This window comes from Carlito syrichta, unplaced genomic scaffold, assembly GCF_000164805.1.
Source record: "Carlito syrichta isolate Samal-C Ts95f unplaced genomic scaffold, Tarsius_syrichta-2.0.1 Scaffold315349, whole genome shotgun sequence".
Lineage (NCBI taxonomy): Eukaryota > Metazoa > Chordata > Mammalia > Primates > Tarsiidae > Carlito > Carlito syrichta.
Window position 1 is genome coordinate 223,237 of NW_007259445.1, and position 26,964 is coordinate 250,200.

The 26,964-nt window shown below is 33.5% G+C and overlaps 1 protein-coding gene across 1 annotated transcript in view; it reads right to left on the reverse strand.

Moving 5' to 3' along the window:
• Positions 1-26,964, reverse strand: part of LOC103275163 (CUB and sushi domain-containing protein 3-like) — a 715,868-nt gene that overhangs the window by 179,294 nt on the left and 509,610 nt on the right. The window contains exons 8-9 of the mRNA XM_008072573.2: positions 15,826-15,909; positions 8,971-9,058 (exon numbers count right to left, since the gene is read on the reverse strand). Coding sequence (XP_008070764.2) covers positions 8,971-9,058; positions 15,826-15,909 — 172 coding nt within the window. The remainder of the gene's footprint in view (positions 1-8,970; positions 9,059-15,825; positions 15,910-26,964) is intronic.

Consider the following 26,964-nt stretch of genomic DNA (forward strand, 5'->3'; position numbering starts at 1 on the left):
TCACCTCAGCCTCCCAAAGGCGCGGGATTACAGGCTGAGCCACCGAGCCCAGCTCATTTAGTATTTTTGTAACTTTTATTTGCAAAATACTACAATTAGAAGACTAGTAAAAATTACAAAATTTTAAAAGGCATTATTTGTTAGTTAAACATATTAATTACTACTACAGTATACTATTTATATTCTTTAGGCTATTGGTAAACAATTTCAAATTAATAAAGTAAATACTAATTTTATGTTGAAGAAAAACTATATTCAAGTTACAATTCCTAGCCAGGCGTGGTAGCGTGTACCTGTAATTCCGGGTGATAGAGTGAGACTCCCACTCAGAAAAAAAAAAAGTTACAATTCCTTCTAATAAATACAAATAAGATGTTTTGTTTGTTTGTTTGTTTAGTTTTTTTTTTGAGTTGGAGTCTCACTCAGTCGCCCAGATTGGGGTGCAGTGGCCGCTTCTGGCCACCGCAGCCTCGCCTGCTGGGGTCCAGCAATCCCTCCGCCTCAGCCTTCTGAGTAGCCAGAACTACAGGCATGCGCTACCACGCCCAGCTGATTTTTTGATTTATTGTAGCGATGAGGTCTTGCTACCCAGGTGGGTCTCGAATCCGCGGGCTCAGGCAATCCACTCACCTCAGCCTCTCAAATAAGATGTTTATAGAACATTTTTCTGGAGGGTTTCAAAGGCATTACTTCACTTGAAACTCACCATTGTTTGTGGTAACTTTGATTTACATATTACAGAAGAGGAAATTCAGACAGACAGAACTGGACAACTTACTCAAGATGTGACAACTAAGAAGCAGAATTTGAACTCAAACTTGAGTCTTTAAAATCTACTCTATAGTTTTTCACTTACTGCATAATAATAAATTAATCATAAAGCTGTGAAGATGGTGACGGCACAGATGGGACTGTGAGATTCTCCAAAAGTGAGTTCCCATAAAGAATCTTGATTTCCTTCTGCTGCTCCCCCACCCACCACCAGCTGCACTGGTCGAGGCCTGGAGACCCTGGGTCCCACACACTGCAGGCTATCGCGTCCCCTCTGCTGCTGCTCCACCCCAGGCGCACTAGGCCCCGACTGTGTGGAGCTCCCAGCTCCCTCCCCAGCTACACTGTCTCACCCAACCCCAAGCCACCCACTGCCACCTGTGGAGGCCCCCAGATACCACCTTGTGGAGATCTGGGTTCCCTTGCTGGCTACACTGATCTGCCCGGCATTCAGCTGCTGCCAGCTCTCTCCCTGGTGGGGCACCCAGCCCAGTCTCAGGCCGTGGTAGCCCGTGGAGGCCCTCCATGCCTGCCCTTCAGAACTGCAGGCTCCATTCCTTCCTGGGGCACTCCACCAGGCCAAAAGCCAATGCTACCCATGCAGGCCCCCAGCACCCCTTGAACTCTGCGCTCCTGGCCGGGGTTCAAAACCACAGCAGGTGCTTGCCACAGCAGGTGCTTGTCCCTCAGAGTTCTGGGTCCCCACCAGCAGTCCCGGGTCCCCACCCAGTCCTATCTCAAGCCACGGGCACCCAGTACTCCAATGATAACTCCTTTTCTTTTTAATACGTTGGAATACATGGTATAATTCTGTCTCAAAATTGACAACTACAGTGTTTCTAACATAAATTTTGAATGTTAGATGCTTGCCCCTCAGAGATACTAGCTCCATTCCTGGCTGAAGTGCCCTGTGCAGGGCCCAAAGCAGATGTTGCCACCTGCCATCCACCCTTTGCAGTTCTGGGTTCCCACTCTGGCTGAGGTACCCAAACCCATCTCAAACTACCGTTGCCCAGGGTGACTGTGGCGCGCCCCTCCCCCTCAGAGCTGCAGGCTCCATCTCTACCTGGGGCACACTTCTAGGCCCAAAGGAACTGTGTCCGTCCACCTGGGCTGAAGCACACAGACCCGCCTTGAGCTGCCACCCCTGTGGAGGCCCCCGGTGCCTGTGCCTCCACCACCCAGGGAGGTCCAAGGCTCCTTCCCCGTGGAGCTCTGGACTCCCTTGGTGACCACACTGCCCCACCCTCTAGCCACCCTGACTACTACGCTGACCAGCAACACCCAGCAGTCTTGCACTTCACTTCTCCCAACTCACCCCTGACTACAGTGGGACCAGAGAACAACTGGAGCCCTGTGACCAGGCAGAGACCTGCAGTGACTCACCCACCTAGCTCTGCCTAACCTCCAACTTGGGAGCTAAGACCTCATGGTTGTGTAAGGGAACAGTGCATCTTAAGGAGGTTGGTCAGCTTGTGTGTATGATCATATCTCCTAGTTTGTTTGCTGTTGTTGCTGTTTTTTGTTTGTTTGTTTGTTTGTTTCTGTTTTTGTTTTCTCTTACTCTTATCTGTCTTCAGGTCTATTTTCATGTATTAGCGGGTACCTCTGTTTGTTCTCCCTTTTACTCTCCTGTCTCCACCTTCCACTTCCCCCTCTCTCTGTTCCATTACTTTCCCTTTTCTTATATCATCTTACTTCCTGGGAGCAAACCAATACCCCCACTTCATGAACAGATTACAAGGCAGTGGGAAGCAGGATCTGGCGTATCCATACACCTGTCAGTGGATATTGGGATCTGCAGATAAATTTTGAATCACAGCTTCCCCCTCAAATAAATCTCAAAGCTGCAAAAGGTATAACCCTCAAACTGCAATCCAGCCTCAGAATCGAACAAAGTCAGAAGATTCACATAAGAAAGAATAGGAGATTGAGCAAACAGAAGCAAAAAACAACCCTGCCATCCCTGAACAACAGAATTAAGAAGAGAGAGGAAGAAAAAAAGAAAAAAGAAAAAAGTGGGGAGGCAAATCTACACAAATGAAGAAAAATCAAAAGAAGAATAAAAGGCTCATACAGACCCATGGGAGATCAGAAATTGAGAAAACAGACTTCGGCATGCAAACAATGAAGAGTCCCCAGAATGACAGGTCACATACTACAAACCCAGACATCAAGACAATAATAGAGAGAATAAAAAGAATTGAGGCCGGGCTCGGTGGCTCAGCCTGTAGTCCTGCGACTTTGGGAGGCTGAGGTGAGTGGATTGCTTGAGCCTGCAGGTTCGAGACCCACCTGGGCAGCAAGACCTCATCTCTACAATAAATCAAAAAATCAGCCGGGCGTGGTAGCGCATGCCTGTAATTTCGGCTACTTGGAAGGTTGAGGCGGAAGGATTGCCGGAGCCCAGCAGGTCGAGGCTGCGGTGGCTGAGAGCGGCCACTGCACTCCAGTCTGGGTGACAGAGTGAGACTCCAACTCAAAAAAAAAAAAAAAGAATTGAGGAGAGACAAGAAGAAAATAGGAAGGAGTTGATAAATGAGATAACAGCAGTAAAGAATATTGTGATTGAAATAAACAACAAACTAATAAGCATGGAAAGCAGAATTAGCCAAGCAAAAAAAAAAAAATCTCAGAGCTTGAAGACCAAAATACAGAACTAACCCAAACTGTCAAAACATAGAAAAGAAGCTTAAAAAGACAGAACAAAACCTTCAAGAGATGAACGATTACGTCAAGAGACTGAACCTAAGAGTAATTGACCTTCCTGAGGCAGAAAGACAGAGAACACACGGGAACAAACATTTCATGAAATCATTCAAGAAAACTTCCCTCATCTCATCTCTGAAGCAAAAATTCAAACATAAGAGATTCAGAGAACCCCAGCAAGACAACAAATAAGAAGACCAATTCTCAGACACATAATAATTCTCCTAAACAAAGTAGATATAAAAGAAAAAATCCTAAAGGCAGCAAGAGAAAAAGGTCAGACTACCTACCAGGGAAGACCAATTAGAATAGCAGCAGATTTATCTCAGAAACCCTTCAGGCTAGAAGAGCTTGGAGCCCAATCTTCAAAGTTCTCAAAGATAAATAATTTCAACCAAGAATGACTTATCCAGCCAAGCTAAGCTACATCAGTGAGGGAGAATTAAAATCTTTCCCAGACATCCAATCCCTAAGAAACTATGCAGCCTCCAGACCACCTCTACAAGAAATACTTAAGTATTAAACACAGAAGACAAGGAGAAAAGAATGACAGTGTTCTTCACAAGAGTACAGGGAAAAGATGGAAAACACACATGAATCAACTCCAAAACCAAAGGAAAGACAACAAATAAACAGGAACAATAACAACTCTATAAGAATCTTATGACAGGGAAAAACCGCCAAATTTCAATAATTAACCTGAATGTGAAAGGACTAAATGCACACTGAAAAGACACAGAATGGTGGATTGGATAAGAAACTATGACCCCATTATTTGCTGCATCCAGGAGACTCATCTCACTACAAGCGATGCACACAGACTCAAAGTTAAAGGATGGAAAACAAGTTTCCAGGTCAGTGGCCCACAAAAGAAGGCAGCAGTTGCAATCTTAATATCAGACAAAATAATCTTTAAGCTATCAAAAATTTAAAAGGATACAAAAGGATCCCACATAATGATAAAAAGTTCAATCCATCAACAAGAAATATCCATCCTAAACATATATACACCCAAGACAGGAGCACCAGTATTTATAAAACAACTACTTAATATACTGAAAAAAGATATTGACTCTAACACTATTATAGCAGGGTACTTAAATATCCTACTGACAGCTCTAGATAGATCAATGAAGCAAAAATCAACAAGGAGCTCCAGAACCTAAACTTGACACTTGACCAAATGAACTTAGTAGATACCTACAGATTATTCCACCCAACAACCACAGAGTATACATTCTACTCATCACCCCAAGGAACATACTCCAAGAGCAACCACATTCTTGGCCATAAATCAAGCATAAACAAATACCACAAAGTTGAAATCTTGCCATGCACATTTTCAGACCACAGTGGAATAAAAATAAACATTAAAACCAACAACATTTCCCCAAAGCCCACAAAGACGTGGGCACTAAACAGCATGATGCTGAACAACGGCTCGGTCAACACTGAAATCAAAGAAGAAATTGAAAGATTTCTGGAAAAAAATGAAAATGATGAAACATCTTACGGAAACCTCTGGGATGCCATGAAATCAGTTCTAAGAGGGGAATTCATATCTCTACGAGCACACATCAAGAAAATGGAAAGATCATAAGTGGAGAGCCTAACAAATCACCTAAAGGAGCTAGAAAGAGAAGACCACGAATATCCCAACTTTAGCAGAAGAATCCAAGTCACAAAAATAAAAGCCCAAATACAGGACATAGAGGACACAAATATAGAAAACATCAACAAAACAAAAAAAATTGGTTCTTTGAAAGACTTAACAAGATTGATGTGCCCCTAGCCAGAATGACCAAAAGAGAGAAAAAGCCCAAATAAACACAATCAGAAATACAAAAGATCAAATCACAACTGACCCTGATGAAATACAAAAGATTATCAGAGATTACTATGTACACCTATATAGAAACAAACTTTGTGGGAGTGTAAACTAGTGTAACCTCTGTGGAAAGCAGTGTGGCAATTCCCAAAAGCTCTAAATATCAACCTCCCATATGACCCTGCAATCCCCCTACTGGGAATATACCCTGAAGAACTCAAATCACTCTATAAAAAAAATACCGGCACACGTATATTTATCACAGCATTGTTCACAATAGCAAGAACCTGGAAGCAACCATGCTGTCCATCAAAAGAGGACTGGATAAAAAAATGTGATACATATACACGATGGAATACTATGCAGTCATAAAAAAGAACAAAATCATGAATTTCGCAGCAACCTGGATGGAACTAGAGTCTATTATACTGAGTGACCTCTCACAGAAACAAAGATCCGAGTATCACATGTCCACTATAGTGGACCTTGATCATCCAATGTAATACCATAAGAAAATGACGACAGAGGTGGGGAACTATGGAGGGGAGGGGAAGGGAGATGGGATTAATGGTAGCAAATATCTGTCTGGGGATGGGGAGATACCTCTTATCAACAAGAGTGCCTGAACAAAGCATATTTGTATACCTAACCCTTAACTGTACCCCACAATATCATAATAAAAAATATTGATTATAAAAAAAAAGAAACAAACTTGAAAACCTAGATGAAATGGAGAACTCTCTGACATCACACAACCCTCCCCCCCAAGTTAAAACAAGAAGACATTGAGACACTTAATAGACCCATAACAACCCAGGAAATTGACTCTGTCATACGAAAACTACCTACCAAAAAGAAGCCCTGGACCGGATGTCTTTCCAGCAGAATTCTACAAAATGTACGAGGAGCAGATACCAATCTTATTGAAAGTATTCCAGACAATTGAGAAAGATGGAATTCTCCCCAAATCATTTTACGAAGACAACATAACACTGATACCCAAACTGAGTAAAGATCCAACACAGAAAGAGAACTACAGGTCAATATCACTTATGAACATAGATGCAAAAATCCTCAACAAGATTCTAGCAAATCGGGTCCAAAAACACATCTCAAATGTCATCCACCATGACCAAGTAGGCTTCATTCCCAGGATACAGGACTAGTTCAACATTCTCAAAACCATAAATGTCATTAAATACATCAACAGATGTAAAAGCAAGAACCATATGATTATCTCATTAGATTTAGAAAAAGCTTTTGATAAAATCCAGCATCCCTTCTTGATAAAAACCTCAAACGTCTAGGTACAGAAGGAACATACCTCAAAATAGTAAGTAACATCTATGACAAACCCACAGCTAGTATATTGCTAAATTGTCAGAAACTAGAATCATTTTCCCTGAAAACTGGAGCAAGATAAGGTTGTCCACTCTCACCCCTCTTGTTCAATCTTGTGTTGGAAGTCCTAGCTCAGGCAACTAATCAGGGGTATACAAATAGGAAAAGAGGAAGTCAAGTTATCCCTCTTTGCTAATGATATGATCCTATACCTTGAAAATCCAAGAGAATTTGTCAAAACCCTGTTTGCACTGATAAAGGACTTTGGGAAGGTCTCAGGGTACAAAATAAATGTGCAAAAGACAGTTGCATTTTTCTATACCAACAATAAGCAGGCAGAGACTCAAATAAAAAGCACAATCCCATTCACAATAGTCACCAAAAAATGAAATACCTCGGCATCTTCCTAACCAGAGAAGTAAAAAACCTTTACAATGAGAACTACAAAACACTGCTCAAAGAAATCCAAGAAGACACAAACAAATGGAAAAATATCTCATGCTCATGGATAGAAAGAATCAGCACTGTTAAGATGTCCATCCTACCAAAGGCAATCTACAGATTCAACGAAATGCCCACTAAGTTACCAACATCATTCTTCTCAGACCTGGAAACGACAATACAGAAATTTACATGGAAACATAAATTACCACAAATAGCCAAAACAATCCTTAACAAAAGAAACAAACCATGAGGTATCACACTTCTAGACTTCAAACTTTACTACAAGTCTACAGCCATCAAAACAACCTGGTATCGGAACAAGAACAGGCACACAGACTAATGGAACAGGATAGAGATTCTGGAAGCAAAGCCTCAATTCTTCAACCAACTCAACTTTGACAAGCCCCCAATAAAAACCACTGGGGAAAGGAGAACCTATTCAGTAAATGGTGCTGGGAAAACTGGCTGAACACATGCAGAAGACTGAAACAGAACCCCTACCTATCACCATACACAAAAATTAATTCGAAATGGATCAAAGACCTAAACGTAAAACCTCAAACTGTAAGAACCTTAGAAAATGAGGAAACACTCTTATGGAAGTTGGAACTGGTAACTGATTTCTGATCAAAACCCGAAGTTCCCAGACCATAAGAGATAAGATAGACAAGTGGGACCTCATTAAACTGACAAGCTTCTGCAAAACCAAAGAAACCATCAAGAGAGCAGGGAGACAGTCCACAGAATGGGAATAAATATTTGCCAACTGTATATCTGACAAAGGTCTAACATCTAGGATCTATAAGGAATTTAAACACACCAAAAGGAAAAAACAAACAGCCCCTTTAAAAAGTGTGCAAAAGACATGAATAGACACTTCTCAAAAGAAGATATACGGGAGGCCAATAGACACATGAAAAAGTGCTCAGCCTCACTCATCATTAGAGAAATGCAAATCAAAACCACATTGAGATACCACCTAACCCCTGTAAGAATGGCCGTCATTAATAAAACAAACAACAACAGATGCTGGCGAGGATGTGGAGAAAAAGGAACACTACTACACTGCTGGTGGGAATGCAGACTAATACAGCCTCTTTGGAAGACAGTGTGGCGATTTCTGAAGGAACAATGTCAGGCTGTTTTGATTCCACTTTTGGGAATATACTCAGAGGAATGCAAATCATTCTACAAAAATGATCCTGCACGCGTATGTTTGTTGCAACGCTATTCACAATAGCAAAAACATGGAACCAACCATGTTGCCCATCAAAGCTGGACTGGTTTAAAAAAATGTGGTACATATACACAATGGAATATTTGCAGCCATAAAGAAGGACAAATATATGGACTTTGTAGCAAATTGGAAGGATTTGGATTCGATCATACTCAGTGATTTATCACAAAAACAAAGAAATGAGTTCCATATGTTCTCACTCATAAGGTGACCTTGAACAATTATAATGCTATAAGAAAGTAATTGGCAGTAGTGGAAAACTGTCAGGGGAAGGGGGCATGGGACTGGTAGTTGGGGAAAACTTCTAGGGGAGGGAGGGGCATACCTCATCAACAAGGGTACCTGCATGATCAATGTTTGTATAGCTAACCCTGAATTGTACCCTACATCTTTATAATAAATAAATAAATTTAAACAGAAATAATAATAAATTAATCAAAGTCCCAGAAAAGTGTTCTGATAAAGTTAATATATTATCTAAATAAGTACTTTAAATAATGGAATATTATTATAGCAAAACATCAATGGAATGTAACTGCCACAGTTTCATGTCACTAGGTCTTCATCTTCATATTATTAGTTTTTGAAAATTGAAATTGAAGTAAACATTCACATGATAAATAATGATTTAAAAAATTACCTAAAATCTGATCCAATTCTCTTCCCATTTTCTGGTTCTCCTGGATCTGGGCATAAATTGGAAGCTGTCTTAATTCCTCCCTCATTTACTGTACCAACAGGACAAAAAAAGAAGCAAAATGAATATGATTAGAAACCAAGTTTGATATTTATTTTAAAATTTACATAAGATGTATTCTTGTATTTTGTTATTATAGTCACCATTATTCAAGCATGGAAAGTTAAACTATAAATGCATAAACTAATAATGAAGACAAAGGTATTTTTTTCTGTGTATAGATCGATAAGAAATTAAATTTAATGTTCATATTCGATGACCTATACTATTTTGAGTGTTAACACATTACTATTAATACTTTTATTTTTAGTGACTGTCAAGTGGCAAAATCTCTGGAAACACATTTGCAGAGTATCAGTGTCCAGAGATTCCATTAATCATTGGCAATAAAGAAGTCAGTCATCACTTGACAATGTCATTTGAGTCCCTGCTAATTTTAAAGTTGTAGTGAAAAATATGAATGTATGTGAAAAACTTAAAGTTATTAACACTTCTGCATTTGGTATATAACAAAGTAATCTGATCTGCCAACATTAAAAGAAAACAATGGTGCAAATTACTAGGGTTGTCATTAAATTATGTTATAATGCTGGAAAGTAGAACAATGACTTTACCCTGAAGCAATTTCCATAAATACAATTTACTTAGCCATTGTTCACATTTTCAGGAGTTTCTTCAGAGCACCCAGTTAATAAAAGATGCATTATTATTTTTTTCAGTGAATGTTATCAAACTGGACAACTAACTCTCCAAGATAGATTTTATTATCCAACTAAGTAGTTCTGAAATAACTGAGTGATGTTGTTTAATAAATTCAATCTTATCTGGTCATGGTGGCTTAAGCCTGTAATCCCAGCACTTTGGGAGACCCAGGCAAGAGGATTGCCTGGGCCCAGAAATTCGAGACCAGCCTGGGCAACTTGGTGAGACAACCAATACAATAAATCGTCTCTACAATAAATCAAAAAATTAGCCAAGCGTGGTGGTTCATGGCTGTAGTTCCAGCTTCTTGGAAGACTAAGGCAGAAAGATCACCTGAGCCCAGCAAGTCGAGGCTGTGGTGGCCCCGAGTATGTCACTGCACTCCAGCCTGGGTGACAATGAGACTCAAACTCAAAAAAAAAAAAAAATTAATCTTATAGTAAACTGGAGAATAGTTTCTGTTGTTTTGCTCTTAGCACTTTCTCTGTCCATTTTAAGAAAATAATTGTGCCTAAGTAGAGACTCCAGAAAGTAAAAAACATATACCTTGCAAAGATTGTTGTCCCACACTGTGGATTGGAATCACTTGCAGATCTTTAAAGAATAATCTAATTCCTTCTTCTGCCCATAGATAGTCTAATGAAATCAGTCTAGGGTCAGACCCTGTGCATCATTTATTGTTGTTGTTGTTAGTAACTCTTGATCTGTGATTCTAATGTAAAGTCAAAGTTGAGAACCACTAGACCTTTGGATCACTTAGCATCAAATTGATTATAAGATGATGACCCAACAGTCATAACTGTGGTGAAGTTATCATCTCTCAATTAAATATAAAACGTTTGCATGCTTCCATCATTCTAAAAAGCTTACTTTCCTAAGTATCAGTAACAATATCCTTCTTGCCAACTTTATTGCATGCTTACTAATGCAAAGTTTGTGATATGCTTGTGTTTCTTGGTTCTCTAAGCTGCTATTCAATTCTTCTTTACCTTTTTTTGAATTTTCTTTCTTTTTCTTTCTTCCTTTTTTATTTTTTTTTTACTCTCTTACTTTGGCTGATTGCACAATAGCAAACAAATTCAAAGGCATAAACCCATAGCCCTCCATATTTGTATTTCCCCAATGGCTTAAAACAGTTATCTATTTGCTAATAATTTCTAATCTTTTCCAAGCTCCTTTCCTCTTTCAATGGCCTATTTGATTATCCACCAGCATTACCATTGTTACTTCATCTATATAATCAAATTCAACCTAATTACTTTGACACTTTTGTGGCTCCATTAAAATCCAGTTCTGATTCATCTTGAATACCAAAGAAAGATTAAACTTCCTAAAACCCAGTTGTTAACTACTGCTTAAATCTCCTATGGCTCCAGAATTTGTACTATATCAACAGCATTTCTCACTGATCCCCAACATGTACCCATCTCTCCAAGTCCAAATGCCTCCTCACTGCTCTGCAATTTTGCTGGTCAGACATACTTACTCTACACATTGTTTCATGTTTTCCTTTTCTTCCTTTACAGTTATCAAACTTCTATCTAATATTCAAGACCCAGCTTAAGTCCCACTTCTTTCAAAAGATAATTACTCATTTTTCCATACTATTCAAATTGCTCCTTTTACATAACTTGGAGCATTTTATTTGGACAATTTAATATTTAATTTAAAAATTATTTTATTATGCTATAAATTAATAGTTTCACATGCCTTTAGTCATCTATATGGAGAGATTATATACTTGATAAAAATAGAGGACAAACATATTTATTTTAATATACCCACAAAGCCTAGATAGGTACTAATATCTTCTCAATAAAATGTTCTAGTTGTTTGACTGAAAACATCTTACATATTGTTTTCAATGAATTCGGCATTTTCTATAAAAAGCTCCCACTTGCCAATCTTTAAAAGCTTTTTGAAAATATTGTAGCCTATGTTATTAACATTTTTAATGTGGGGTGCAGATGAGGAAAAGATGTGACATGACTTAGGTTTAACTATTTTCTTATATTACAATATATAACACAGATTATAGGATAAAACAGTTTGTGAATATATTATTAGAAAGTAAAAATTATATTTTTTTCAATTTCACCATCACTTCAGCTTAAAACAATACTTTTATATGAATTTTAATGATAGTTAAAACATGATATTATGTCAGGAACTATTCTACATATTTATGTGTCCTAACTCATTTAGTACTCAAAACAATCTGAAGGGTAGCTACTATTATTCTACACCTCCTACAAGTGAAAAACTGAGTCACAGAGTGGTAAGAAATGCGTCCAAAGTCATGTTGCTAGTTAATGCCAGTCTATATTTAAATCCAGGCAATCTAATTCCAGAAATTCTACTTCTAATCCTTGAGTCTTCCAGCCTGTCCAGAAAGCTCAGCAAGGTAGAAACTATGTCATTAATTAAAATTCAAAATAGATTTGTAAATATTTTATCTTAAAATGCAGAGCATGTTTACAATTGCATCACTTTCACCTGATTAATCCCAGTTATTATTTTAATTGTCAAGTTATTTCTGTCTGTTTGAAGTATCATTAAAATCACTACTTTTGGACATCTAAAATAGGGGAAAGACTTCCCAATTTAAAATGTAAGGATAATGAGAGAGCTTTTGCATGGCATGTATTTAATGTTCTTCAATTTAAAATGTTTAAAATAAAAAAAGAACAAAATGTATAATCTTTTATTTCCTTTGTTGTTTAGATATTTCAGAATTGCCCATAGCCAAATGATGCCAAGACATTCAAATGAAGTTAGTATTCATTCAATCATCTGCTTTCACTTCACAATGCCATTGAAGCTTCTTTTAATTTGAATAGTAATTTGCAGCATTGTAAGAACATGAGTTCTCTTTAAAAGTTTTATTACGTGGGCAGGGTGAATAAGCATGTTTTCTTAAGTCTTTTGATTTTATATAGCACATAATCTGTGCTAAAAATAAAAATAAGGATATTCTGTGTGAAATTCACCTCTATATTACCTCTTGTAGCTGCTTACATCATCATTTTTCTCAGTTTTTAAAAATTAGATATTTACTTTTTATTACAACTGATAAAATACAGTGTTTTTGGATAGTGTTCTGAACTCAACTTTCTCATGAATGTCAGCATTGTGTTATTTTATACTAACATACTTCAGATTCTATAAAGCACTGCCTCTTAATTCATTTAGCTTCCCAATAAAATGTTGGATCCTTGAGTCCTGAAATTGTATTTTAGTCGCTTGTTTGCCTTCTTAGTCTAGCATAGTGCTGCCATGGAGGAACTATAGAATGAATGGATAATATGAGTGAATAAAAGTATGGATTTGAGGAATAGAAAATAAAAGCACAATAAATTATGAAAGACTCACAGTTTCCTTATAATTCCACTTTAATTTTTTTTTTTATACTACTGAAGCAAATTTAATTTGTTTCCAACTAAGTTTTTACAAGTGTAAGGTGTTCATGGCAACCCCCAATAAGTTGACCAGAATACTAATTAATTAAATTCAGCATTCTAAAAATAAAAAATATATATTTTTAAGACTTAAAAAAACTATTTTTTTACTTCCTTGGCAAAACTTATTTTTGAAAAAGCACAATATGGGGCAATTTAGAGTTCAAGTATTAAAGATGAAAACAAAAATGTGAGTTAACCATTTCTACAACTATGCTCTTTTCATAAACGCTGCTGGAGCTTCCTAAATCTCTTGTTAATTCATTTCTTAGGTAAAATTTAAAGGTGCCATTATGAGATGACATGTGTTAGCTATGTGTGTATTTCTCATCCTCCATGCTTATGTTCAATTCTGGTCATGCCAGTAGTAGGATAGTTTTTTGAGAAAAAAATAACTAGCTTTAATTTTTGTTTTGTTTTATTTGAAAGACAAATGCCAGGTAAAAATTGTCTTTCTTTTTATTTATTTTGTCCTGTGTTAAATAAATGATATTAAAGAGAAGAAGACCCGAATATCAACTTGATAATAGGTATATAATTATGATAAACTTAAAACAACATAATTCTTTGATTGAATGAGAATTATTTATATTCAAAAATAAAAATAAACAAGAGTATTTTTTTAAATAAAATGCAGTGGATACATGTAAAACATGCTTTAAAACTGTTAATATTTTCTGCTTTTTATTAACTTTTTCTCTAACAATCTTAAATAAAATATTTCTTAAATAAACTAATTCTTTTTTACTCAGAGATTTCTTTACTTTTTCAGATACAGCGTCATGTTTAAATTCCCTTTTTGTTCATCTTCATGTATATGAGGTCATGAATATGAACAATGAAATTAATATATATTTTATTTCTACTAAAGCAATATTCCAACAAGTATAGGTAATTGAATACATTTTATGATGCTTTGATAAGGTCCAGATTTCTTAGTATTAATAGCCTGATATTCCAGGGACATCTGGAAGTTTGAATCATGTAACATATAAAATAATAGTTGTGTAGGAAAAAAAAATGTGAAAAGGGAAAAAGTCTAATATCTTGTAATTCTACTTAGAATTTAGAAATAAATATATTGATCAAAAAAATATTAGAAAAATCTGTAGTAAACCTAACATTTAATTCTGCTAACATTTCTTTCATGTTGACATGAAAAAATGTAATATATTAGGATCATCTCACATGACAATTTTTAAAAATTAATATTTTCTAATACAGAAAATATCTTTCTAAAATGTGTCAAATATTTAATATATGGGTCATATTGTAGCAATATTTATTTTCCTAAAAACTGATAGTGTCAATCTTGAAAATAAGTTTTTAGCTCCAAAAAATATGAATAATAATAATAATAATACAGCTAAATCCTTTGAAGTTAACTGTTTAGTGCTTACCAATAGAAAACTCAACTAGATCAATAACTCCCTAGTGATATCTGCTGGTTTGGGTTACTTATCCTCAAGTTAAACTAATAATTTACACTTATGACACCATAAAATAGTAGCTAACGTAGAGACTCCAAGTTTATTACTTGGTAACTGACAATGGCTCTATTTGTGTCATTCACTATTTATATATACAAGTCAATAAACATATAGGTAAAATCCTTTTTGGATATAACTATAATGAATAATTTTTGTTAAAGAAATCATTGTAAACTTACTTTATCAGGTAAGTGGGAATTGAAGAAAAATAAAGTTAAAAATATACTATTGTTGAAAAATAAGCAATAATAACATAACAAAATTTACAATAACCACTCTCATTTTCTGTCAATATGTTATTTTATGTTATGTCAGAAATGACTTGTTTCAAAGTTTCTAATATACAACGGTGATGTTGGAATTTCTTCCAACTGCTATTAATTTGTACCACAAAAATGCATAGTTCTAATTTAAAAGTTTGTGTTTGTTTATGGTAGTTAGATGAATGCTTTAATTCAGTTTTTTTTAGAAAGCAGAATTTATTGAGAGGGCAGAAAATCTCCCACAGTGGGAGGGGACCTGAGGGTGTTGACCTAATTCAGTGATTCTTAAACAGGAATTTTAGGACAAACTTTAGATGACTCATAAAGTCCTCAATTTGTAAGCAAAACTGTTTATTTCAGGTAATTTTTAAAGTTTTTCATAGTGTCAATAAAATAATAATTAGTTTTAAAGACTTAATTTTAAGGGTTTGAATACATTCACTCAAATTAGGAATTTTTTTCCTTTAAATAAAATTGTTATTATAAAAAATATTCCTTAGAAAAACATTTTTGTTGAAATGTAGATATATTCCAACAAGAATACCTACAAGACACCACAAATTTTAGGAATTTTAATCATGTTTACCCTACATTCTAGGTTACAAACCCTCTGTGTCCTCAACATATAAAATCAGCCGTTTTTTTAACATCTTAAGATATGAAATAAATTTAGCCAAAAATAATTTAAGACTGGGAGTTTACAATGCTAATCCATTAACTCAATGCACATTTAAATACAATAAAAGATTGAATAATCATCATGCATGTTATATAGATATTAATGCAGTTAATTTGGTAAATACATGAACATTTTGGTAGAACACACACAACACAGACACCACAAACTTCACTCTTGCACTAGAGAAAGTAACAAAAAAGAAGTACACTCACAGATAGAAAACTTGTTGCTGTTGTCTTTCCCTGGAAACAATTTAAATCCTCTAGATTTAAAATCTATGGCCTTTTTCACTAGTTAAGAAAACAAACAAAAACATGTATCAGGAAATACAGTTTTAAAATGAAATTCAAGTTAACAAATTTTGTTAGCATGGAATTATGCAAGATAAAGAAACCACTTTTCTTAAGCCTGCTACTGGGTACACAGAAGAAAAATTTTAAAAAGGCAATATAATCACTTAGTAGTAAAATACTAAGCAGTGTAGAAGGATTTTAAATATTCTACAGGGGAAACCTATATAAATGTATAGGTATTTTTTTAAATGTTCAAGTTTTTATATAAAAGCAGTATCTTAACACTTTATTATAAACCACTTGAATTCATCAAATTTTATAGAATAAATTAAACTAGAAAATAAAAATGCTGGAGTATTAGAATAGTGGGAAGAATTTAATGAGCTTGGTTTTAAAAATAAATTACCTAAAAGTTTAGCCTATTTGAATTATTAGGGAAAATTAAGAAAATGGCTAAATTAGAAAAAAATACATTTTAATATTTCTGCCAATAATAATCTCCATGCTTTATCATTGCATTTAACACTTGCTTGCTGTTCGTCCATACTGCACAAAATGTATAGAAAGTGAATTACAACTATTTGGAGTCCATCTAAAATATCTTGCTATTATTTTTAGATATTTCATTGTATACTATATTCATAGAGATATAACTAGTCTAAAAAATAAATTTATATACATCCAATGGAGTTTGGAAGTATTTTTAAAAAAACTTGAAATATGTTAAAAATATTTTTTCAATAATTTGGATTATTTTCTTTTAAACATATATTATTTGATTAACTACAGTTGCAATGATTTTTTAAAATGTGATAAGTGATAGTACAAAAAACCACTTTATTTAAAAATTTAAATTATAGCATGTGAAACGAACAACCTCAATTTAATTAAAATACCACTAATTTTTTAAAAAGTTCTACAATCTCTCCTAATATGATATTTAAGTATCAATTATTTTCTTTTGAATGTTTTATTGTTTATGGTTACATAATAGTTGTATATATTTAGAGGATACATGTAGTATTTTGATACAAGCATACATTGTGTAATGATCAAGTCTGGGTAACTTATATTTCCATCATCACAAACATTAATCATTTATTTGTGTTGGAAACATTCCAAATATTCTATTTTAGTTATTCTGGAATATAAAACAAACTATTGTTAACTATACATGCTCTGTTGGACTATCAAACACTAGAATGTGTTCTTTCTATCTAACTACATTTTGTACTCATTATCCAAACACTCATTACCCTTTACCACTTCAAATATTTTCTTCTAAAAAAGGAAAAGCATAAATAAGAAAGCAAAGAATATATTTAACTTCCTCAGCTATAACTTATAATTCTTTACATATTGCTTTTTATCAAGTATATATGGAAATATAATAGCCTTAAATATTATGCAATTAAGGTTTGTTCATGCAATAAATTTGAAAAAAGCAAAACTGACTTTTGTCAGATAGTTTTAAATTACCATTTCATTATTTCTGAACTGTCATTCTACCCAAATTAGTACAATTTATAGATATTTTATTGGTTTTTTTTTTTGAAACATATCAAGGTGATTTTTTTTTTCTTGTTAATACTTTCAAAAGTAGGAAGGTAGAGACAGGGTCTGATTGTTTAAGGGAATATATAGTTATAAACTATCTATATACACTACATATATTTTAAACAGAAGAAAATGATCATTGGAGGAGGATTTAAGAAACTAGATTCTCAACAATCATGGGTTTGTGATTTTGGGAAAGCATCTGTTTTTTTATTTTTCTTCTGTTAAAGTAAGAAGCTAGGACTAGAGACCACTCAAGCTCTTTATAGCTCCAAGACTCTGTATCTATTACATTTATCATGAACGAATGACTGTTTCACTTGCAAATGATGCTTTTGTTGTGCTTCTCTTCTATCTTCACCCCCACTCCTAGGGTAACCTAAAGTTTAATTCTTCTAAAGTGATCAACCGCTCTAAATTTAGTTCTTTCACATGTGAATTTTTCTGCTGTCTCTAAATACTTTTTAACAAAATTTGCATTTTGTATTTGTGGCCTAATTCTAAATGTTCCCATTCCAAACGTGAAAAATGAGGAGGTATATACGTCTACTTTTCACTGCATTATAATATTTGACTTTATAAGTATTACAAATGAATCTGAAGGTCTTATGGTAATTATAACACAAATCTGGAGTTCAAAAAGAATAAATAAAACTAAATTAAACGACTTTAATGCCAAAGAAGAAAATTGCAGAAGAATAAAATTCTATGGGTCAAAGGTTCAATGTTAGAAATAATATTTCACTAATGTGTGCGGAGGGTGGTGTTATATGTGAGAAGGCAGGTTGATGCACATGCCTATAGATATCTAGACTTAATTATTTGGCTGGAGTCGGTAAGGGACAATACCTTAAGATAAAAACTAGTGAATGCTTCTGGCAAAAAAGAAAAAAAAATGTCATGTAGGGTCAAAAATTTTAAATATCTTTCTGGTTCTATGAGGACATAGTCATTTTATTTTTAAGTGTTTACATATCAATTTATTTTGAATATTTTGAGTAAAAACTGTAATATTTTATCAAATATAACACATAATGTGCATTTTCATGAAAACATTTTAAAAATGAACATTGAATCAATTATAAAACCCTGCTCTAAATCAGTTGTCAGAGATTCATATCACCTATATGCAACACAAATATAAATTTTGCTATGTGTAAAGGGACATACAATAAATCTTCACATGTTATTAATAATGAGTGCTTCCATTGACCATATTTAACTTATAAAATTACATGATTTTTTAAACTGATGCATCTTAGTCACAAGCATGTGAAATTTATTTTATTACAGAGTCAAAATTAAACTAGTTTATGGCTTTTTATACAGGTTAAAAAGATGTTAAGACAGTGTGCTATTTATTGAAATTCCCTCCACTACACGATGAGTCCCTTAAAGGCAGGGAAAATATTTTCCCATATTATAATTGTATAAGTGTATGAGTGAATAAATGTAATACTATTAAATCTGGACTTTCAACTAAATATATTTTGTTGGGAGAATTTCCTTTATTGATCATGAATTAAGAAGCATGGGAGTGACAAAAAAATAAATGCTCAAGGTGAAACTTTTTCATCTGTAAGGTGATATTTACACAGAATAAAACTGCATATGCACTAAAAAATTTAGAAAGCATTAAATGCAGGATCTATAGACAATACTCTAAGTTCTATACCTTTGTTTTCTTTTGTCTTTCACATGCTAAACAATTTTTATCATTCTTGTTAATTTTTATTACTTTTTTGGTTTGACTCCACTTTTCATTTAATATAACAAATATTTTATAATATAAGAAATGTCTGACAGAAATAAATATTAGGCCAGCAATCAAATCTCCGCTTAGTTGTAAGCTCTGTACACAAGGAAAGCCACTTAACTTTTGTAACCTTCATTTAAGCAGGTTTAAACCACATAGTGGATTATCATTTTGGCATCCTCCATGGCAATTGTTTTCTGTTATCTTAAAAATCAATTTGAATTCTAAATTGCATTTTAAAACTTACAGAAATAATATGATATTGATTGAATGTTACTTAGATTTAATCTTACTTTCATGTTAATCAGCTGAAGTAACTTATTTGAAATTATTTTAAATGCCTATTGTAACAATCTTATATTCACATATATAAGTAATAGCTTAATTTTCTTTCAAATACCAACTTTTTGTGAATTGGAGTCATTTTTCTTTATTTTTTTGTTACAGAATCTTTGTAACTATAACTTGAGAATATATGGTATTAGAAAAGAAAGCAGACTAGGAAGTAGTAGACTTAATGTTGGTGTTGTCTTTATTGTTAGGAAATTAATCATTATTATAAAGTGTGATAGAAGGAATTCAAGTATTAGTTGCAGATATTTGAAAAGATGACCTTTAAGTAGTTTTTATCACTGGGCTTCTATAAATTAAAGTCATAAAACATTTCCTCGATTCAAGTTCTTCATTTGAAAATGGAGTTCTTCAGTACATAATCTCAAATATTTAATATTGGCAATTTATGATTGTATTTCATTACTATGTATATATAGTGAAAAATCTATAATGTGAAGAAAATTTATCTTGAAACAAAAAAAGACACATTTAATATTAGTGGAACATTTTTTCAACTGAAAATATTTTTACTTTCAGTTTGTATGGGGCTCCCATAGAAGACAGTGGCATTATTTGTAAAATATTACTAGAACATCCCAAAGTCCCTTTCATTTTCAACTTAGGTTATATCCTAATACAATAATAAAGATAAAATAAATGCAATATTATTGCTTTGTATTTATATTAGTCTTCCAAGTTTGTAGTATTTATTTTGATAATCAAGTATTTTGGAAGGGGCAATACCTGCATTATAAATCTGCAATTCAAACAGATAATGATATCTCTTTTGAAAATTAAATAACTTCCCATGAGCAAGCAAGTCATTTATACCTTACTGATTTGTTGTTGTTGCTTATTTTTGCTTCATTTTAACTTTCTTTACTGTCCATTTATTTATTTATTTGTTTGTTTATTTATTTATTTATGCGAGTCAGGGCCTAATATTTTCACCCAGGCTGAAGGGCACTGGCACAATAATGGCTCACCACAGCCTCGACCTACTGAGCTCAAAGCAATCTTTCTGCCTTAGCTTCCCAAGCAGCCAGAAAGACAAGCATTCACCATCACACTTGACTAACTTTTTTATTTTTTACTTTTGAGGTCTCGCTATGTGGCCCAGGCTGGTCTCAAACTACTTGGCTCAAGCAACCTCTCACCTTGGCCTTCTAAAGTGCTAGGATTACAGGTGTGAACCACCACACCTGGCCTAACTTTTCAAATGTACAATAATAATGCCTTTCTCTTCCTCTTTTGTACTGTGTTTGATATAATACTTGGATGTGTAATTCCTATTCTTTTATTTTGAATGAATTAATTAAATCTTATCTTTCACTTTATATTCAACTAATAAATGATACTACTAAAAATAATTTCCTTTAAACCTTTTGGATACTGAAAATAACTAATGTGTTTGTGTATATTTGGTTTTGGGAATATGGCACATCTCACTGTTAGACTTATTTACATGAGTACTAAAACTGATCAGTCACTGTCTAGGAGATTTACTACTAGTTAAATTACATTAAAACACGATGTATTATTTCTGGCTTTTCTCTCACTGGTCTTGGAGGTAACAGACCTGTATTCTAGTCCTATTAGACATGGGACTTGTTGATTAACTTCTCCATTTAGTTCCAAGAGATTCATTCATTTACTTTTAACTATTTAGGAGTAGAATTTGAACCAAAGGAAAGACTAATATAATAATAATTCTTAATTCTATCCCAGACTGAAAGATATTTAGTGGATATAAAAGCTTTTAACTGTTAAGAGGACAGATTTTGTTCATTCACTTGTTTAAAAGTGTAGGTAGTGGCTCTATGTTATAGGTCTACAAACAGTAAAATAACATTTTTTTTCTACACCAAGTGCTGATTGAACAAAACATTTCTCACAACATATTTAGCATGAAGGCTGCTAACTGATGTCTCCTTACATATAATCATTAGATGAAGAAAAAGATCAAGAAACTATGCTGATCCCAGAGTAAAAACTAGACAATATTCCTGCAATGTCTACTTTAACATCTTTCATATAAGACTTACTACTAAATTGATATTATGAATTTCTGAGAAAAAATATTGTTTTATAAATGTTTCTGTATCATAGTTTTAAAAAGTCATCAGTGATATGCTGCAATTAGATCATGTTTCCATAGTATATAAAAAGATATGATAAAAATTTCAGCAAGATACTCTTAAGTGGCTCATAAATCTCAGTGAAAAATTTCTATTTGAAAATATATAAAAAGTAAATAAAGATATACTTTAATTATGTATAAATAAATAGAGAAATAATACATATAGAAGTGATAATGACTACCAATTGGTTAGATAATTAGTGGTGTAACCAAATATTTTCTCAAGTGCAGAAAAAAATTATTTGTAGAGACACACATATTAAAGATGTGCAAGATCTCAAATATTTTCAAATACAAATGAGATTGAACTAATAAAATGTATTAAGGAACGCTATGTGTCTAGAATTACTTAAAATCTTATTGTACTCTACATTTTAAAATAACTAGAAGTAATGTAGTTCAGAATACCCAATATATTTTTTGAAATCTTAAGTTTCTATTTACGCTACCATGCTCATTTGTAGCTAGCACTTAGTCTCACAGATAAAATGTGTAAATATAAAGTGTAGTACTGCTCAATTTGTAGTTGAAAGAAATTATATAATCACATATTTTACCACTGTGCTTTAATTCTATAATAAATTCTAGAAATCAACATATAGCAAGAATCTTCAAATGTTACTTATTTGTATTAGTGCTATTACCATTTATAATATTAAAGTCTAGTAAGTCTCAGAGGCCATTCCGAATAGAAATGTGACTTACTAAAAAAGGTTTCAACTATTTTGTATTATCTTTTTCACTATGTATAGATGTTTACAAATTAAATGGCTTATTTACTCTGAATTTCTATCTTAAATTTTACTATTTTATTCAAAGTTAAAAATTTAGAAAATCTCTTCCCCTCCAGCAAGCCTCAGATCAAAATAACACATTTAGTAGAAATGTATATAAAAGCATATTATGAAAATGTATAAAATTATATTAGAGTATATAAATATATGAATATTTATTCAACATATTTTAAGATACTCCTTTAACAGGCCCTTTTTTCTATTTTACAAAAGAATATCCTTAAGTTACAATATCTCAGTGTTTAAATGAAGTCAATCTAGACTCTACAACTTTGGAATCTTAGTTTTTAACCATTTTAGATGAAGAAAGGAGGGTATTTTTTTTTTTTTCACTTGGAAAACAAGAGTGGTGAGCACGGAAAGAAGACATCAGGCTTCATGTAAACAATTTGTCAATTTTCAACAAGTATTACAAATTGAATTAAGTTTATTACTTTTTATTTAGGAGACAGTGGACAGATTATATAACTGGCAGCAAAATCATTCAATTAAGTATTTGATAGAGACTCTAAAATTTGCATATAGTCTTTCTTCCTTCCTGATATGGAACAAATTCAGGAATCCATAGTACTTGTACAGATACCAGCAGATGCACCCGCAATGCTTGGCGTCACAGGTCTTACAGTTATGGTGTGCTGTAAAATGTCAGGAGTGTATGAAAATTGTGAGATTTTTATATTCTCCGTAGGGATTCTTATAATTGGCATAATAAAATTCAACATATGGAAAGAGTTACCATTGGTATGGTTCACAGATACTTTTCAACGCGTCAAAACTGCCTGCTTTTAATTAAGTTTTTAATTCTTACTTTCTGACAGCTTCAAATTAACAAACTTTTTAAATTGTCTTTGATTCTACAGTTAAATATTAAGATTCATTCAGTTTATGCATTTTAGGTACATTTTTATTTTGATATACTATATTCACAGAAATGATTTTGTTTTATTTTATTTATAATTTCTTTTCTCTTTCATCAGTTAACTTTATCATAAATAATTCCAGTATAAAATGTAATGTGAAAAATAAGATTAATATTTTCTTACTCAAGAAAAAATAATTTCACATAGCATGTTTGTTTTATATTTAATATCAGAGATCACTTATGTATACTATTATGCCTTCTAAAATGAGATTAATTAAGAAAAAAGCAACTTCTTGAATCACAGTGATCAAAGTTAATGACTCTTTTTAGATTATTGGCAGTGGAACATATTCTGCCACTACAAATTTCATTAATGTAGTCAATGACTCTAGCAAAAAAAACTAGATTGCTTTAAATTAGATGCTTTTATTATTTAGAAATTAATAATAGAAGTAATCTAATAAGTAATAGCATTTCCTCATCCTTGTGATTTAAGATCATTACATTTTACTTAAGTTTTTTTACTAGAGGCCTTCATATATCAGCACCTGCATTTTGTTTGAAGCCAATAGTTGGTCTCTGAAAGTTGTATTTAAGGCAGGGTTGTGCTGCTAAATTTATGACTATTTAGATGCTGAAGCACTTATGATTACCCATTTATCCTGTCCAGATCCTGTCCATTTGCCTCTCCAGATTCATTCTCCTCATTCCCATTGTTCTATTGTAGTTGATCTAACAGACTACTTCATCCTTCCTACATGAATTATGGCACTGCATTAACAAGCACTGGCATAAACTCGAAGCTTGTTTGAAAAGCAGAATATAGAACACCACTCCAAGCTTATTAAATTAGAGTCTACAGTTTAAAAAGATCCCCTGGTGATTCTTTTGAACAGTTAAACTTTTAAAGCACTAGACTCTATCAATAGAATTCCATAACCTTTGGAGAATACCAACAGGAAGACTAAGGGAAGGAGGGAAGTAAGATCAGAATTTTTTGTTGTTGTTGTTGTTGTTGTTGGAGTCTCATCGCTCCCGGCCACCGCAGCCTCGCCTGCTGGGCTCCGGCGATCCTTCCGCCTCAGCCTTCCGAGGAGCCGGAATTACAGGCATGCGCTATCACGCCCGGCTGGTTTTTTGATTTATTGTAGAGATGAGGTCTTGCTGCCCAGGCGAGTCTCGAACCCGCGGGCTCAGGCCATCCACTCACCTCAGCCTCCCGAAGGCACGGGATTACAGGCTGAGCCACCGAGCCCGGCTGAGATCAGAATTTTTATTCTACAGAGTTCCTCACCATTTTATTGATTGGAGTTGTCTAGGATGCTTAAAGATCACTGGTCCTTTCATATCAGTCTGCAACACATGACTTTGTCTCACATCTCACTCCCTTAATCCCAACAGGCTGGGACTTATACAGTACAGCTGTTGCTACCCTAGGTAACACCATGATCCCCGTGATTCCTTTATATTCATTCATTTAGAAATAGTCCTTAGGTAGGTAAATCCCCCTACAAATTTGTCAATGTTTCCTTGTTTCCAAATGGATCCTAATGGATCAACCACTGGTACATGGAAACCTCTAGAGATTTAATTTAAATAAAGATTCCAGAAACTATATTCAACAATATATCTTAATTTGACTAAAACCACTGTCATGTTTCAAAGGATAATATCTAGGTAGAATTATTGGTGGCTGTTCGTCATCATCTACAACTGGTTGCTAATTTCTTAGAAAATGTTTTGTAAATCTAGACCACAATGGTATTCTTTTCTAACAATTACAGTCACAAGAAGCACAGAGAATTCACAAAGATAGAGAAGAAAAAAATTAAACGACTTAGTTGTATTAAATTTGAAGTGCAACTGAATTAAAAATAAAACTGGCAAGAAAAAATATGATGAGTTATAGAAATCTGAGATGAATTGATTGTTATTCATTACTTTGGTATAACTTATACATGAGATTGATATGAAGTGATAAATCAAGCTGCATATTCCTGTTTTCAATATTCTATATCAATATTGCATTAAATATTAGAATATATTAAAATAAGGAATATATTTTATTCCTAAGGAAGTAAGTTTCCCGAGAAACTTAAAAATCTGTGTTAATCATTTCCTCAATTTGTTCATATTTATCTTTACTTTAAGGGATTCTTAGATAACTAGAGTATATTTCCTTCTTGTAAAGGCTCCAGAAAGGGGGAATATCATTTACTGGTGGTGGGTCTAAAGTATTAGGTACTCTGTGCGTACTGTCTTATGCAAATCACAAAATATCCAGGCATAATTACATCCCTCTTTTTACAAATGTGGAAAAAGAGAGAGGCTAAGTGGATTGCCTAAGATCACACATATATATGTTAATATTTAATTCATTTGACTCTGAAACTTCAGTTCTAGCATCTACATCATCACCTACGAATAATAGCATTCTAATCACAACTCTGAAGTGTGTATCTTGTGTATCTTAGAAAACCATAATTAAGTGGGATTAGTGTATCCTTTCCTCATTTATTCTTTTTAATACAAAGCTGGTAATATAAAATTTTAAATAATCAACAAAATCTAACTGCAAGTATGTTTTAACTTAAAATGAAGTAAAAGCTTCATTAACTGGATTTAATACTGAATAATGACAATGATTATTTGCTGGTAGTGCCAAGTATAACTGCAAGGCTTAAAGCCTTATAATACTTTATTTTAAAAGTGTGAACAGATGAATAAAAATAGTATAACAAAAGCCAACTGCTATATGAAATGCAAATCATCATCTAGTCTTTTCAGTAAAATCATCTTTGGCTACATTCCTTTCTAATGAGAAAGTTTGGAAGGATTGACAAAACCTTTTTTTTCTACCCTAATGTAAGTCTACTCAATAAAAAAAGTTCTAACATTTCTGGGCTCTGAATAAAATTAATCTAAAATTTCTGTCATTTTAATCTTAGTGCTATGAAGAAATGCCATTTAAAGGCTATTTTAAAGAAAGACCAAGCATCAACAGTAAAAAGCAATAGTCCATGATTTAGAATACAAATGATGCCATTGTGAAGAGAAAAATATCCTATGCAATGCACCCTAAACCTAACACCATGCTGTTTTGCCATATATGAAGGTTCTGCTCTTCCTAAAATTATAAAGATTAATTGTGTGATTTCACTCTGTGCACAGCAGGGCAGCCATATGCTCTAGAAAACTACATGCAAGTAAAGCAGCTTGTTGCAAAAGTGGGTGAAAATGCCCTGAAATAATTCTGAACAAGATAAAAATGTCTCTACATAGGCCCATTTCTTCATACTCCAAAAGGCAGAGGAATCTGCTTTGGCTTCCGTTTTGAGCACAAATAGAAAGTCTAGCCCCTTCAAAATATTTTAACAAGGAAAAAGATTTAAAAGTCATACATCACATTCACTGTGACCATCTCATTCACAGGTAAAATAAGCTCTGGTAATGATTTGGGGAAATCAGCTACATACATACTCTTTCATCTCCAATCTTTAAAGTTAAGTCTTCCCTTTGGATCAATTCAGTACATATTATCTTTCCTTATTTGCCCAGTCTATTAAAAAAATAAGACATAGTAAATGCTCATATAAACAATATGCTACCA